The sequence below is a fragment of the Oryza sativa genome, chromosome 2, assembly GCF_034140825.1.
Source record: "Oryza sativa Japonica Group chromosome 2, ASM3414082v1".
NCBI classification, from domain to species: domain Eukaryota; kingdom Viridiplantae; phylum Streptophyta; class Magnoliopsida; order Poales; family Poaceae; genus Oryza; species Oryza sativa.
In genome coordinates this window covers 34,718,045-34,735,308 of record NC_089036.1, presented here as the reverse complement: position 1 = coordinate 34,735,308, position 17,264 = coordinate 34,718,045, and the positions used below count along the sequence as shown (strand labels likewise).

The 17,264-nt window shown below is 46.5% G+C and overlaps 1 protein-coding gene and 1 long non-coding RNA gene across 2 annotated transcripts; both read right to left on the bottom strand.

The window, feature by feature from the left end:
• Positions 1–3,891: 3,891 nt before the first annotated feature.
• LOC107278424 (uncharacterized) lies at positions 3,892–5,753 on the bottom strand. Its single transcript, XR_001543093.3, has 3 exons — positions 5,281–5,753; positions 5,083–5,162; positions 3,892–4,244 (listed from the first exon to the last, which is right to left on the bottom strand). It is a non-coding gene; the product is annotated as an uncharacterized lncRNA (long non-coding RNA).
• A 5,579-nt stretch (positions 5,754–11,332) lies between these two features.
• LOC4331045 (probable monogalactosyldiacylglycerol synthase 3, chloroplastic) lies at positions 11,333–15,579 on the bottom strand. Its single transcript, NM_001417016.1, has 8 exons — positions 15,092–15,579; positions 14,787–14,959; positions 13,649–13,810; positions 13,406–13,547; positions 12,765–12,989; positions 12,598–12,660; positions 12,418–12,492; positions 11,333–12,111 (listed from the first exon to the last, which is right to left on the bottom strand). The coding sequence occupies exons 1-8, from the start codon at positions 15,488–15,490 to the stop codon at positions 11,824–11,826; spliced, it is 1,527 nt and encodes a 508-aa protein (NP_001403945.1). The 5' UTR covers positions 15,491–15,579; the 3' UTR covers positions 11,333–11,823.
• Between the last annotated feature and the right edge of the window lie 1,685 nt (positions 15,580–17,264).

Sequence of the window (17,264 nt, the reverse complement as noted above, 5' to 3'; positions counted from 1 at the left end):
GCCCATCTTGTCACCGATACCCATCATCCGTGTCTAGGAAATAAGTTCACTTTCGCTCCCTTTACTAGTTGTAGGATCTTTATGGAATAAGTCCACTTTGACTCCCTTAATAGTGAGCCGAATCTAATCCATGACCCTAAACCCTAAAACCGGATATCTCGACCCCCGAATTATCGAAACCGGTGCAATTTGACTCCCTTGGCAGTTTTGGAGGGTGGTTTCGGTGACGTGGCGGTATTGACCTAGTCTGTGGGTTGACGTGTCACTTAGGTGACATTTGAATTAAAAATGTATATGTGGGAACCGTTTGTCATTCACACATTAAAAAATGTGGGGCCCACTGACATGTGGGCCCCCCTTGTCATCCTCTCTCTTTCTTCTTCCTCCCCTCTTCCTCTCCTCTCTCTTTCTCTCCCCTTTAGCTGGCCGGGCCACCGGAGGAGCACGGGCTGGAGCGGCGGCGGGTGGGGGCCAGAGCGGCGGAAGTTGAAGCGGCGGCGGCGGTGGGAGCGCCGACGGATGGCGCTCGCCCTGCAGACCGATTGCTTCACCAGCGACCTGAGCCAGCTCATCGCCGACGTGATGTCCGGGTCAGTGCCGCTCGACGCAAGCACGAGTATCCCCGGGAGGGTGTACTCCCCTCTGCCTACTCATCCTATTCTTCAGTGGATAGTGAACGACCTACTAACAATCAATTTTATCTCTGGTTAGTTGCTAAATGAATCAATTTTATTTCTGGATTTTGTGATGCTTGTGGCCTTAGCAGCACTAGTTGAAGGAGACGCAACGGGGGATGAGTTGGTGGTGATGATGGGGCTGGCACGGGAGTTGACGGCCACGCAGCGAGCTCGAGCAATGACTTGACGATGTCGTCGTTGCAATGCTAAATGGTGTAGCTCGATGGTGGCCCTCGCCCCTAACCAGCTTGACAGGCTCGATGTTGGCCATGTCGTGAGCCTGTCGCATACGCCAGATGCCCGGATCTTGTTGTTGCAATCGGCGGAGAGGCCAGAGCGCCGGATCTTGTTATCACGGACGGCGGGAGGCGGCGGAGGGAGCAGGAAGCTCGTTCCCCGGTGAGGGTGCCGTGCCGGTGGAGGTGAGGACTGGGGTTCGGGCGCTTAGGTGTCGTGCCGTCGACCGCCATCTCCCCGCTCGATCTCGTCGGCGTCGACGTCGGCACTGCCGTCCTCTCCCGCCTCCTTGCCGGCCATCGAGCTGCCTGTTGCCACTCTGGAACCTCCAGCCCGCCGCCGCCGCTTCAGCTTCCGCCGGCCGCCACCACTCTAGCCCCCACCCGCCGCCGCTCCAGCCGTGCTCCCCGCAGCCGGCCGAAGGGGAGAGAGAGAAAGAAATAGAGAAGGGAGGAGGAGGGGAGGAAGAAGAAAGAGAGAGAGGATGACATGTGGGGCCACATGTCAGTGGGCCCCACAATTTTGTATGTGTGTGAATGACAAACAGGTCCCACATATATGTTTTTAATTTAAATGCCACCTAAGCGCCATGTCAACCCCATAGACTAGGTCAACACCGCCACGTCAGCGACACGTCAGCGAAACCGCCCTCCAAAACCACCAAGGGAGTTAAATTGCACCGGTTTCAATAGTTTGGGGTCGAGATATCTGGTTTTGCAGTTTAGGGTCATGGATTAGATTCGGGTCACTTTTTAAGGGAGTCAAAGTAGACTTATATCGATCTTTATTCATATCCCTCGACTGCTGAACCAGGTATCAAAGACACCTTCATCTTGTAGGGTGATGTGGGCACCCAACAGAGCACTAGCAGAAGCTCTCTACCTCCAAGTGTTGCAGCTCCAAGCTCTGCTCCACTTATGCAACAAAAGTGCGGGAAGAGGGGCTAGACTAGCTTGAAACACTTCGAGGCTTACCCACCTACTGTTTGACTCCAGCATATGAAACTGTAACCAAAGATGTGTGTTGGGAAAAGATGAGAGATTTGTTTTTTTAATCAAGAATTGAATGCATTCCACTACATGTCTCCATGTTTTGTGAGAGATACTTGCTACTCCATGCTTTGTCGGATCTGAATGCTACTAATTAGTTATTTTTTCTACTTGTTTCGTGAAAGATTGTGGAGCATATATGTGTGTGTAAATGGTTTGACTAAAAAATTCGGTTGTGCCTCTTACTTTGTTCGTGCTACTGAATTATTGCACAGGTATGCAATTCGAACTTCAATGGCAATGTTAGGAACCATAAAAATGGTATAGATTTACAGTGTAATTGAAGGGATAGAGGAGAAGGTGTTGCCGGAGAAAATCAAGAGAACCAGGGAGCGAAACAACCATAAGAGGTTAATTAAACGGTTTTAGTTAGAATGAGGAGGTTAAATACATGGTTTGTTAGGTGAGGAGGTTAAGTAATCATCCGACAATAGGTTGGGGGGTTATGTAGACTTATTCCAATCCTCCTTGGTTGTTTTGAGAGAAGTTTTTCACTGATTTGATCCACATGTATTAGTATGGTAGCCTGGTCAGAAAATAAAAGTGGGTCTCATATGTAAATGATAAGGGGAAAAAAATAAAAATCATGGGGCCTCTTGTTAGCCTCCTTCTCCCCAATATCCTTTTCCCTATCGCTATATGCTCGACGGCAACTCAGGTCATCCCAGCGGCCTCGCCCTCACATGGTCGGCAAAGGAGAGGGAGGGGTCCACCGTGGCGATGAAGGACGTGGCCAGCGACAATGATGACACGCGGCAGGAGTGTAGAGGCATGGGTGCGGGTGGGTCCATGAAGAAGCACGCAACATCGAGGTAGCAACAGCCACAACAGTTAGGAAAGGAGAGAGCAAGTCGAGAGATGGGCTCACTATCACCAACTCAGTGAACGCCAAGAACGCACAACTGCTACTTCTGTGGCTGATGTTGGTCTGCTGCTCCTTGCCATGCCAGATCAAGGACGCCATCTGGAGCTCGAGCCCCTCGTTGCAATGAGCAACTTAAAGCAGACTGAGGAGATCACAACGAGAAGTGATAGGTTGCAACAATTAGCCTCTACCTTGGGGAGGGCCCATTTGTTGCACATTAGACGAATGACGTTGGGGTCGTCCAAGTCGCAGGAAGTGATGGAGGTGGTGCGCATGAGTGTGTGTGGAGTATGAGCCAACCGCCAAAAGCAACGGCGATTCCTCCCTACACTCGACGCCCTTTCTCACCATCTCTCCCGACGCCTTCCACCATGTCATCATCATCTTTGTCGTTGACATCGTGCCGCATAAAGAGGAGAGCTACTTCCTCAATGACAGTCGGCGCCGATGCAACAAGGTGGTGCCCACCCCTACTGATATTGTTGAGAAGAGTTGGGGAGAGAGAGATTGGGTAGAGAAGAAAAGAGATAGAGGGGGAGGATGACATGTGGACCTTCACTTTTTTTTATTATTTTCTTTAGTGATTGGGATACCACGGTCAATACTATTCTGAAAGTAAAATTACACATGTTTTAATAGTTACTGATTAAAATATCCAATATTATGATTCAGATATACGAATCAAATTGAGCCTATATTTCGAGAGAGTTAAATTGGACTTACCATGGGCTCAAGTGCCCAACGCATTGGACGGGAGCAACGACGACAACGAGCTACCAAATACCAACTGCTATTGTATACTGAATAGTCAACGGCTCAACTCAGCACAGCATCGCGGTGGCCATAAATATCAAAGATCGGGGAGGGGGGAAGGGGGTAGCAGATGATTGGAGAGATCATCATGATAGTAGTATCCAAAGACTTATCTAAATACTTATCTAAATACTTATTGATTGTATGCTTGCATTCACTTCTTAATTTTGTAACATCCAAGATGATTTAATATTTTATTGATCTTGATGACAAAAGTAATATGTGTAATTTTTATGGATGGATGGAGTAATTTAAAGAAACAAACAGCTAACAGCTTATTTTATGTCGACTTATTATAATCCCGTTTATAGTAATATAGTTTAATAATCTAAATTACAATAATCTTAAGCTGAAAAAAGGGCTATAGCTTATTATAATCCAGTTTACAGTAATCTTTAATAATCTAGATTACGATAATGAATAATCTTAAGTTGAAACCATCAGGACCTAAGTAGTATTATTGTTTGGAGAAAATAAAAAAAAAATACAAATTCAAGACTCTGGACCAAACCAGCGGGCAACAAGTTTAGCAGTTCCCTCTAACTTTTGGAGTCACCACTCACCAGCACCATTGTCCAGAACATAAGGGAAATTGCCAACTTCCTGCCACGCAGAACAAACTTACATTAGACGATGTCCATTGGATCATATAACTGCTACATACTGTATATTGCACTTGATAAAAATTCTTTTTTTTTTTGCACTACATAACATGAGTCTCACTGAAGCTACAAATAAGTTCTAAAACACATACCCATATTTTTTATTTAACGTATAAAACTATGATGAGATTCAAGTATTAAATATGTACTGAACTAATACGAGTACTACTTGCTATTTTTCCACACTTACCTAGAGCCTTAAAAGAACATATTCAATCCAACGGTGAGTTATTTGCCACAGTTATTATCCAACGGTTTGTTTTAATCTAATGTCACGGCCTAATCTCTTTTCAGCAAAAGATCCTGAATAAAAGTAAGTAGATAGATGGTCCACTTTGGCTGTGTTTAGTTTGGGAAAAGAAAATTTTTAGTTGTCATATCGGATGTTTGACCGGATGTCGGAAAGGGTTTTGGACACAAATAAAAAAACTAATTTTATAACTCGTTTGGAACAGCGAGATAAATCTTTTGAGTCTAATTAAGCCATCAGCACATGTAGGTTACTGTAGCACTTATGGCTAATTATAGACTAATTAGGCTCAAAAAATTCGTCTCGCGATTTTCATGTAAACTGTACGATTTGTTTTTGTTTTTATCTATATTTAATACTTTACGCATGTGTCAAAGATTCAATGTGACATTTTTGTGAAAAAAAACTATGAACTAAACAAGGCCAAAGTCAATAACCATATAAAACATATATGTACACTCATGCCAAGAGTATAGTACCTATATTTACCCGTTCATTTATAATAACTGCAGAAAGTTAGTACCCTAACCTGTCCAGCGATGAAGTCATTAAGGATGATGATAGGGCAAGCCTCTAATCAAGGCCTGCGGCGTTGGTACCTGGTCCAGCCTATTGAGACAAATAAAAACATAAAAAAGAAACATTTAAGATTTAAGAATGACACAAAGATCATCGATCATACTCTTAAATGTATTGAATCAAACAGGCAATGTGCGAACGAGATTACTGGTTCTTGTCTTGTAGTGGTAAATATCATCCTTAGTTTTCTGATCGAGTCGGATTTCCCGGATGCTCCTCCGGAGTGCCTGGTACTGTACCGATCGTGTCATCGGAATTCTCCTCTCTCCCCTCCTCCTCCTTTCTCGCGTTGTCCCCGCGAAGAGCAGGCGACCGAATACTGATGGTGATGGAACGACGGAGCGATCGGGATCTGATCGTGCATCTCCTGGAAGAGCGAGGTCTCCGGGTTGCGCCCCTCCCCCTCGCCGGGTTCCGGTGGGGAGCGGGAGGCGGCGGAGGAGCCAGGAGGGGCGCCCCTCGCGGCGAGGGACTCGATCTGGCGACGGATGTCGTCGATGGAGGACGCCGGCGGAGCGGTCGGGATGGGTGAGGAGGACGAGGAGAATGGCCGGGGGAGGAGGAGCGGATTCTTCCAGAGGTTGATGCGGCGGAGCGCCATGGCGGCGGCGGTGGTGGTGCGGGGCTCACTTCCTCCTCCTCCTGTGCATATAGCCTCATCGCGGTGGGCCGGCCCAGCTAGCCGCGGCTCATCGCCGGCCCATTTCGTCCCACCCTGTTGATGCTGCACGGCGGTGCCCACCCTGTTGATGCCGTTGAATTGAGGAGAGAGATTGGGGAGAGAAGTAAAAAGAGATAGGAGAAGGATGATACGTGGACCCTCACTTGTTTTTATAATTGTAGAGTAAATATCACATGGACACCATATTAATAAATATCATAGGTAATATTATTTTAGAAGTATAATTACATCGGTTTTAATAGATAGAGATCAAAATACATGGTATTAGTGTATTACGATCGAGGAATACTAAATTTGTATTCGATGGAGTGAAATGACTTGCTCTGTATCCTAATCACGGGGCTCAAGTGCCCAACGCACGAGATGGGAGCAACGACGGCAACGAGTTGTAACGCACCGACGTCTGACGGCCAGCTACCAAAGACCAAACTACTACTGGTATACTGAATGGTCAACGGCTGAACTCATCACAGCATCGTGGTGGCCAAAATTATCAAGATCGGGAAGTACAGATGATTGGAGAGATCACGCGGTAACTTCTGTCATGACGATTAGAGCCGGTCGTTTTCGGTTTCCGGAGACCAGTTGCACATCTGCGAAAAACGGCATTAACAGCCGGGACATATTCAATATTCTCCCGTCGAGATCCGTATATGCTGTTGCCTACTGAATATTTTCGATTCAGTTATCCTTTTTGTTTTTCTTCGGGTCAACCCAGGCTCAGATCTGCACTCTGCAGCAGTGTTCTGGAGCATTATTGTTAATTGCACGTCCCAACATTAGTACTACTGGTAGAGAAACATGTGATGAACATGGCGTACAAAGTCAACTGTTAAAACAAAAACAAAAATTAATTATCATCATTACCGCAAATTCTCAAAAGTCAGGGTCATATACTACTCCTCGTATCATGAATTCTAACTGAATTTCGTAATGCCATGTGAAATGTGAAACTTGCCTCATCCGAGGCGCCAGTCAACTAAAATCATGCCATGGCCACACGTAGTCCCTCTGTCCCATAAAAAAAAGGCACATTCTAGTACTATAATCTAAACATACTTATATCCAAGTTCATCATATCCAGTTGCATACTCGCTCCGTGTTTTAATATATGACGCTGTTGATTTTTTGACCAACGTTTAACCATTCGTTTCATTTAATTTTTTTTACAAATAAAAAAATATTTGCATAACATTCGATGATAAATCAAGTCACAATAAAATAAATAACAATAGTAGTATTTTTTAAAATACTAAATAAGTATTTGTTTGTTTTTTTTAAGGAGGGGGCTATATGTTAGCCACCGCCACCGGACGAGACGACGGATCGGTCAGTCAGTCACTCACAGTATCCGATCCGATCTGGAGTTCTACTACTACTAGCACTAAAACTAACTGGTCGCTGTAAAAATCGCGGGGAATTTTCGCGGCGTGATTTTTACTGCGCCCGCAAGCGACAAGGTTAAAAACGAGCCATATCGCGTCTCCTCCCTCTTTTGCTCCTCCATGGAGGAGGAGGAGGACTTCCTCCGGGTGCTTCGAGCGCTGCGCGACGCCGCGCGGAGGGTGGAGGCGGCCGCCGGCGGCGACGATGGCCCCGCGCTGCACGCGCTCCTCGCGCTGGATGCCAGCGCCGACGATCTCCTCGCCGGCGACCCCGATCTTGGCACCCTGCGCCGGCTGCTCGCGCGGATTGGCGCGCTCTCGTGGTCGATTCGGTTTGCCGGGGATGGGGGTGGTGGGGGTGGGGTTGTCGGGTGCTTGCGGGGGAGGTGGCGACGGTGCGAGGCGAGGAGGGGGATCGCGCGCGCGGCTGGCGGCGTCGCCGGCGAGATCCAGGCGTGGATCGACCGGGAGAACGTGGCGCGCCTCGTGGCCGCGCTGCGGTCGTCGGGTGGGGACGACGCGGCGCGCGCCCGGCTCGCGGAGCTGGAGGCGCGGCTGGGCCGGTTCGACCCGCGGCTGCAGCGCGCGCTGCTGCGGCACGGCGTGTTCGCGGCGGTGGAGGCGAAGCTCGGGGACCCGGGCGTCGGGGACGGCTGCGCGGCGGCGGTGCTCGCGCTGGTCCGCTTCAACAAGGACGTGTTCGTCGGGCCGGTGCTGATGGGGCGCGCCGTCGGCGCGCTGGTCGCGTCCGCGTCCGCCTCGCCGGAGCCGCTGCGCGCGCTCAACGGGCTCGTGGCCGCCATCCGCAGCCCGCTCGTGGACGAGCTCCACGCGCGCGGCGAGCTCCCCCGGCTCGTCTCCCTCCTCTGCTCCGCGGACCCCCGCATCCGCGCGCTCGCGCTGGAGTTCGCCCTCCGCGTCGGCTACTACGCCCGCAAGGAGATCGTCGACGCGCTCCTCGCCGAGGGCCTCGTCAAGCGCCTCCTCTGCCTCCAGCGCTCCGACTCCGAGACCTTCGATTCCTACTTCTCCCCGCAAGAGAAGCCAGACCACGGGATCATCAGAGGCGTCATCTTCTTCGCCGGGATCCTCGGATGCCAGCGGGAGGACGACGACGCCGACGACGGCGGCGGCGGCGGCGCGGCGACGTCGTCGGCCCGGCCGTTCGTGAGCGCGGTGGCGCGGTTCGCGGTGCAGGTGGAGGTCGGCGAGGGGCTGAGCCAGCGGGAGAAGCTCGCGGCGAAGCTGGAGATCCTGCGGCGAGTCCGGGAGGCCGCGGTGTCGCCGGCGGAGGAGGCCACGGTGCTCGCCGACGTGCTCTGGGGCGCCACGCCGTAGCCCGGAGCTCCCTCTCACTGACGCGCGGGCCCCACTCGCTGCTCACGCGTGGTTGGTAGGAATGGCATTTTGTCTCATTTTTCCTTTTTCCTATATAAATTTTTTATCCCCTTGTAAATAGTAGTAGTAGAGCTGTGTAGAGGGAGCTTCTTGTGTAGTAGAGTTGTTGTTTAGAAGACGACGATGGCTCCGATCCAAGTGTTAATGATGATGTAACAAATTTTTTAGCGTGTAAAAATTCGGTAGGAAATGATGTAAGGACAACGATAGGGAGGGATCCATGATTCAAAGAGCAGTTTAGCAGTCAAAGCAGGGGGGAATTTTCCAGGTTTAAGCCTTAAATTTGGAATTTATTATTCTTTTAACGAGGTCGTGTGTGATAACTTCGCTAATTTTAAAATATATCAGTTTAATCTCATATTGATCGTTATTAATATTAAGATATGCCATCTAGTTTAATGTGTTTACTTTGATTTTGGACGAACGTCTTCTCAGCAAATAATTGGTTTTTGTGATTGGTGCTATGGTCGGTCGTAGTTGTAATAGCGTGACAGGGCGCAATTAATCTGGCACGATCCAAAGATTGCCTCTGCGATTGCTGCAGCAGCAATTGGCGAGATGGATGGCAGTTTCCAGATCGCGCTGGGGCCACGAAAAATTTGTCCAAATGTCAAAGGCAAGATGCAAGGAGAGTTGCCGCAAAAATTACGGCCACGAGAGCAACTGATATATCATGCGATCCCGTGTTTGATTACGCCTCTCCCTCTTGGCCCAACAGATCCGCATCTAGTGAATCGAATTTTCCTGGGTGCCTCTGCTACTGTAACAAGAACAGTCAAGAAGAGGGAATCCTCTGTCAGCAACCCACGGCTCCTTTCTGACAGCGACAATCAGGCTCATGGACCTCTTTTTTTCTTCCATGAATAGCTGAACAACTAAATGATTTTATGATAATACTGGTGGCTACTGGCTACATATATGTGAATAACTTAACTTAAACAAATATTTTTTCTGATAAATTTATATAATTGTTTTAAGAAAGTAGCATCCTTTAGAAGCACGGTTCAATTTTATGATGATACTAGCTCCAGTGGAATTGGAGCTAGTGCTTGGCCCGACATTTGCAACTCAGTAGTACTAACGATGATTGGTCTCGTATAGCGGCGGCGGCGGCTTGGTGTTAGTGCTTCTCCTAGGGTGTGTAAGGGCAAGTTTTATAATAGAGGAGGTGGTCACATCTAATTTTGTCCAAATCATCTACACATTAATTTAGAGGTAATACATACAATAGATTGCATCTACTTACACTAGACCCAATATACTTCTCTCTTTCTCTCCCATTTCTTGAAACTTGTGTGGAGGTTGCCCCTTGCACGAGGGGTGGCTGCTCCTCTCTCTCTTCTCTTCTCTCCTCCACATCATCATTTGAGTCTACATGGCATCTTGGAATTAGTGATAAGATGCTTAGAGCAAGATCAATAGTAACGTCCACGGTCGGCTGCAATTTCCACCATATCATCAAAAGTTGGTTTAGTAGCTTACCAGCACAATAAGCAGGCTCTAACCAGTCTGACCATCCTTTCATTGCAGTAGTATTTTATTCTTCATTCATCCTATTCTCTCTCTGGAGATTATCTCACCGCTGCTGATCTATGGCACCAACGGGACCCACTTTTCTCGAAACACGAATGCAGCCAAGCGACAGATTAGTCGCCGACTCGCCCTCTCTCTCCTGCCTTTTTTCTGCCAAATCATCGCTCCGGTCTACGTGGTCTGCATGTCGCCGGCATACCAGCTGCTATTGTACCTGCTCTTATAGTACTTGCCCTAAGAAGTCACTAGCACGTGGTGGTGTGTTTTCTTTTCCTTTTCATGATTAGAGCCTTTTAGAGTTGTAATCTTGTAATATTTTTTTGCTAATATAAATAGAAACCTTCGCACTGTTTTATGTGGATCATTAAAAAATTTCTTAGATTACCACTAGAAAAGAACACATCAAAGGAAATAGAATGGCTACCAGGAAGAAAGAGCGTCAGAGATGAAGACCTTGCCGAGCTGATTATATGTCAAAACGGTTTATTAGTGATTAAAATATAATTTATCAGAAAAAAATGTATATATGTGCCCCTAAGGCAAATGCTGAAAATAATACATTAAAAATATCTTAAAAATTTAACGGCTGCTAATTATTTGTAGGCAAATGGTGAGGCTCGAAAAGATCTCATTCAGGCAGATGAGTGCATCGCTGATCATTCGTCATCATCAGATACCTGAAAAAGGATTTTCCTTTATGTAGGCGTCGTGCATCATGGCCACTTTTGTCTTGTAAAGGGTGGACCTTCATCATTGTGAGGAAAACCTTCCGGCCCCTCTCACTCCTCGTCCTGCTCTTGCTCGGTCACTCGTAAGTGCGTTCTTCTCGGCCCGGACCAATATAGTTGCAGATGCACAAGGCAGCACAGCCCATCCATCCATCCATTCCGTTGGGTTCAGGTTTTGCTTTTGCTTGTTTAGGCTGCGTCGTGAGAGCGATGTCCACACTTACCGTCCGGTCTCTCTCCAATTGTAGGTTTCAACATCCAGTTTTTAGGTTTGTCTCTTGCAACATCGTGCATCTCAGACGGTCAGCTCCAACAACACATTGTTTTTTTTTTTTTGGTTTAAATGGGGTAAGCACTGCGAACAATTGTTTTGGCATGGCTGATGGCTCAGTGAGCAAAGCAGAACTGCGGCCGGCCAGACAAAAAAAAAAGAACATTCTATTGTTGCAGGCCAGCATTAGCTCCTTACGGTGCAGGTAAGAATTCTCAATTGATAGATCACTCACTGTCCTTCAACAAGCACATGACTCTCTCACTAGCACAATTTGTCATTGTCTCATACACTTTACAGTCACGATGGATCTTACATGAATGGATATGTTACAAGTCGAGAGGTTTAAACTTTCCAACATCAACTAACAGTGTACAATTTGCAGCCCATCGCTGGTCCCTCTGAACAAAGGACGACAGGATTTTTTAAAAAAAATCATATGAACGAATGATTTTAACAAAAACCGAATATGGATATTACACAAGAGCAGCTGTCAGTCAAACAAGCCCATAACTACCATGAGAGACCACAAACTGAAAAGCAGTCGAAATCCTGCTTACCTCATCCCAACGCCGTGAGACAGATGAAACAAACCAGCTAAATCCATTGACATATTTTTCTTTTTCAGGACATTGTAGGACAAAGGCAAATTTCACGAGGTCAAAGAATGCAGTTCTAGCTATACACGGATTTTTCACATAAGTTGTATAGGTGTGGTTTCTGGCGATGGTATGAAAAAGGATGATGTCAAGGAACTGGATATCTGTGAAATCACCCCTTGCTCCCGAGATAGCTCATGGATGTCTCTGACAATATCAAACACCGCTTCTGGCTGAGCCAGTTTTAACGCTTTTTCTGACATCCTCTTCAGTTCATCAGAATCTGGACCAAACCAGCGGGCAACAAGTTTAGCAGTTTCCCTAGAACTTTTGGAGAAGACACCAGCACCATTGTCCACAACATAAGGGACATTGCCAACTTCCTGCCATGCAGAACAAACTTACATTAGATGATGTCCACTGGGTGATCATATAACTGCTACATACTGTATATCGCACTTGATAAAAAATCATTTATTTTGTGCACTGCATAACATTAGTGTCACTGACGCTACAAATAAGTTCTAAAACACATACACATCTTTTTTATTTAACGTATAAAACTTTCATGAGATTCACCCTTGTAGTATTAAATATGTATGGTCCACAAAGTCAATAACCATATAAAACATAGATGTACATTCGTACCGTTCTTTTATAATAACCGCGGAAAGTTAGTAGACCCTAACCTGTCCAGGTATGAAGTCATTAAGGATGATAGGCAACCCTCTAATCAAGGCTTCGGCGATGGTACCTGGTCCAGCCTATTGAGACAAATAAAAACATAAAAAACATTTAAGATTTAAGAATGACACAGAGATCTTTGTATGAAATAACGTGCTAACAATCATAGAATGTCATGGATATACCTTTGTTATAATGCAATCACAAGCCCCCATCCATTTCTCCATCTGGGTCTCAAATCCCCTAACCTTTTGTTAAAAGAAGTCGATAAGGAACATGTGTTTCAACATAGGAGGATAAGCAGTCTGCATCTTAAAAAGAATTATTATAAACACACGTTTCTATCATATACCTTAATTGGTATTTTCCATTCAAGAGCCTGCAATGAGGAGCTCAGCGTTTTGTTCCGACCACAAATGACAATTAACTGTCCAATTGGTTTTCCAAGCTCCTTGTCAAACAACGACTCTCCAAGGGCTTTTGCGGTCTTCTTGACAGGACCCATGCCCTCTCCACCTCCCATCAGCAATACTGCAGGCAGCTCAGGATCCAATTCAAGTTCCTTCCTCAAATCATCCTGGTGAGTTGGTTTAAAAAAAAAGTAACACTTGAGTGGATAGAAAAGCATACTACACATTTGTATTAAGATGTGTATCATTGTACAGCCACACTATCATAAATTTGTCATTTTTCCTTTAAAATATAGTCAATGGACATCCTAAATTTAAAGCAATGCTTTTGGGGTATGCATGCTTGCAATTAATCAAAGCACAAATCCATGATAAGAGCATTCATTAAGCATGTTAAATAAAAAAGCATAAATAACCTATACATTCTGCAAGATCAAATAAAATACCACGACTGAATATCTACCTATTGAAAGATCAAGTAAAATACCACGACTGAATATCTACCTTTTGAGAGATCAAATATGAAACAAAAAATTCGCAGGCATCGGAATAACAGTCCTGAAGTTAAATAAGGAGCACATACCTTAACAAGAACGGCTCGGCAGAATGATGGCCGAATCGGAAGGCCAAACACACGGATTTGAGAAGGTTGTAGGTCATCCAGTGCTGCTCTCTTGGCAACTTCTTCCGATGGGCAGTAACATCTATTGACATCAGCATGGAACCTGTAATGTTTCCGATTGATTAATTCAATGGTTTGAACAGAAACAATTGTTTTTGCAGAAGAAGATAACCAGGTTTTTTCTTATGGATAGCCTCCACGTACCATGTAGGGTGACAAGTGTTGAGGTCTGTGATGACAGTGACAAAGACCACTCTATTTTGTAGCCCTTGCCATTTGAGTACCCATAGAGGAATGTGTTGCATGAGGGGGTGGACACTAATTATAATATCTGGTTTGTACTTCTTGAGTCCAGCCTCAACCTTCCTTCACCCACAAACAATAAGCTATTCAGAAAAGGTGTTCCATGTACCATCTTGATGTAAAGAAAAAGTCTCACACACATAATGGGTCGATGAGCTTAAGATCATGGGTCCACAAGTTAGAGCTATAAATGAACTGTTTTACATTAGTTTGATGCCTTCTCGAAGCAATTTCGATCATAGAACGCTAACAACAAATATAATCAATGGCAACATCGGAATAGATCCAAAACTTGAACGGACATATTAAATTGACTATACTGTCAATTGGTTGGCAGAGATTGCTGAAGCATGGAATTAGACAGAACTGACAGCGATCCAACAAATGAACAGTTTGCATGTGCTATTATGATGCATAATATGTGGATCATGACCTGGAAACAATTTTATGCGAGGACAGACTGGCAATTCTGAAAGCATATGAGTGATGACCAAGTGGGCATGTTGGGTAGATGCACAGGGCAGGAATTGAATTTTCTGAAATGCTCTCTGGTCCTGTCTCCAACCCTCTGGTTCAACAGATCCAACATGGTTGCATATCTCGGCTCAATATTACCATATATTCAGATTTGCATTTCAAGCAAACTACTCGCACTATGTGGTACGATGGATTCAGAACAGATATTTTAGCATCCCAAGTCAAAGAAGAACCTCACAGTTGAAGATTGCACTCAAGAATTGGCAATATAAAACTAATCCTGTAACATCACGGGCTAATATCTAGCACTAATAAAACTTCTCTAGAGTAAATTATAAGCCTAGTCGATAATGACAAAACTGCTGAACCATTGCAAAAATCTGCAATTAGATGAGCGATTAGCAATCCAAGGAAGCAGCAAACAACAGAAAAAAAAAACAACAATTCGTAACTACGAAAAACACAAATCGCCAAAGCTGTCAGTGAAACAATGAAACATTCTAGTAAGATTTTTTTTTTAAAAAAACATTGCTGAGCCGTGAAAGGGAAGTATCCGGCGTACTTGGCATAGAATGAGGCGAGCGCGGCGAGGTAGAAGCAATGGACCCATCTCGGCGATGTGGTGTGGAAGGCCACCTTCCATAGCTGCACATGCTTCACCATGAACTTGTACGAGCTCTCCATGTTGTTCAGCGGCCACCCCGCGTGATCCTTGCACAGATCCTTGACGAAGACCTGCCACAACGCCAATCCCGAGCACAACAAATCAAAACCCTTGTGTTCCCAATGGCCAGATTCCAGCCTACGCTACCATGCCGATTTCACACGAGACGACAGCAGCAAAAAAAAAAAAAGGAGGCCGCGCACCCGGTAATCGTCGCCGAACTCGATGCGGAAGGCGTCCTTGATAGCCTCGGCGGAGGCGCGGTGGCCGCCGCCGGTGTCGCTCATGAGGATGAGCACGTTCTTAGCCCGGTTGGCGCCGAGCTGGACGAGCTCGACGGTGCCCTCCTCCTCCTCCCAGAAGGGCTCGTCGTCCTCGTCGGGGCCACACAGCGAGGTGGTGGACGCCGACGAGGACGCCCCGCCCTCCCCTCGCGCGCGCCCCGCCGACGACAGCTCCCCCGCGTAGGAGAGGCTCTTCCTGAACTTGCGCCTCATCCTCTGCTGCTGGTGGTACGCCGCCACCGTCTCCAGCACCGTCTCCCGGATCGACCTCCCCCTCGGCGACGCCATCGACGACGACGACGACGACGACGCCGCCATCGCCCCCGAGAGAGACGAGACCCCTTTGCGGCGGTGGACGACGACGACGAGAGAGAGAGAGAAGGGAGTTTAAAATTGGGGAGGCGAGTGCGAGGGGAGGAGAAGGAGAAGCGGAGAGAAATGGGGGGGGGTTCGAAGCTGAGCTGGCAACGCGGCCGCGGCTCGGGGGAAGAAGAAGACAACTGGATTTGGAAATCGGAGGTTGGGGGAAGGTGGTGGTGGTGGTTGTCGCGTGTTTTATGTGTGGGGTTTTTCTGTTCTTTTGTTGGTTTCTTCAACGGGGACCTGATTTTTTTGTTGATTTCCGAAATGTCAGGGGGCTTGATTTGTGTTATTGTGTCAATATGAGAGAGAATCCGAGGGGTTGTACGCAAAAGGAGACCATTTGCACGCGAATCTATCCCGTTTCGTGGAATATTAGGCCCCGTTCTTTTTTCTCACAAAGATAAAGATTTTGTCTCGGTTTAATTAAAACTTCATTAATCACGTGTTAATGGATTTTTTATTTTGTGTGCCTGTTTTTAATCTTCGTCTTCGGAGGATTCGAACGGGGACTAAGTTTTAGACCCTACACTATCATCATATGTTCTCCCTTAATATTGTAGCGCGTGATTTGTTCGCACAAAGCAACAGTTAAGCTAAACCCACAAGTTAATTTATCGTCAATGAGTGCCGTCATTTTCCTCCTGAGACTAACGTGCCTTACACACGAAAGATGGGACATTCTTGTGGTGATACTGCTACCATTATCTGTATGGCTGTAGGAGTATATCATAGGCTGGTCAGCTACCGCGTCAAACGGAAGCAAGCGAGCACAAGACAACGCAGGTTGATTTTCACAAGCAACGCAAATAGAAGCGTTTGCGAGGTTGGTCTTGCAAAAAAGGATTAGATATCTCCGTCTCCTCCTGCAGCTGAACGTGGTGGGGTGCCAGCCGGCCAGGCCATGAGAGAATTTCTCGTTAGAAGAGGTAAAATAACCGACAAGGGAGAAAAGCAGCGGACTAATATATTTATAAGCGAATTGTAGAACGGATTCTAAGATACAATATATTATGTATGATATGTGGGGCAAAAAAAATTAATAGTGCAGCATAGGTGGCTATAGTATGAATTAGCTATTAAATTAAATATAGATGATTTGGAGCTAGTGGTGAGCTACACTTTTAAACTTGCTGTTATAAAAGAACAAAAATAACAGGTTGGAAGGGAAAGGACAGAAAGGCGGCCAAGATTCCGGAATAATCCCAGATACTTTTGGATTATTCCCCTCCCCGAGTCGCGCCGCGCGCAGCCAGAAACCGAGCCACAGACCCGGTCTCTTCGTCTCCGTCGTGCCGTGCGCTGCACACACGCTACGGATTGAACAGCCGTGCGCCGAGACGCCCGTGACGACTCGTGGGATTCCGCCGTTTTTCCGCGCGGATTGCAGCGGCGGCGGCGGTCGTGTCGTATGGGCTAAGAGAACGGGGTTTGATTCGAGTCGGCGTCAAGTCTCCGCCGAATGAATGGGTGACGCGGGATAGCGTGCAAAGGCTGATGCGTGCGCCGAGCCTTGCAAATCTAGGTACTACCTGGATAATGTTACGAGTCCTTACAGTTTTGGAGGCTGAAAACATTCGATTTTCTAGGAAAAAAAAACTGGAGCATATGCGAGCTGTCTGACTGTCTGTCTTATGAACGATGCTTTTACATCAACACATGTACCAGGGTACATCTATTATTCTAAAATATAATAACAACATAAAATCAGTATTACGAATTTAGATAAAAA

Bases quoted from the DNA above. Each gene is read 5' to 3' on its own strand.
- LOC4331045 (NM_001417016.1), bottom strand. From the start codon at position 15,490: ATGGCGGCGTCGTCGTCGTCGTCGTCGTCGATGGCGTCGCCGAGGGGG. The intron at 13,811-14,786 runs GTACGCCGGATA...TTGTGGGTGAAG, and splicing joins CTCGCCTCATTCTATGCCAA to GAAGGTTGAGGCTGGACTCA. The intron at 12,661-12,764 runs GTATATGATAGA...TTTTAACAAAAG, and splicing joins AATGGAAAATACCAATTAAG to GTTAGGGGATTTGAGACCCA.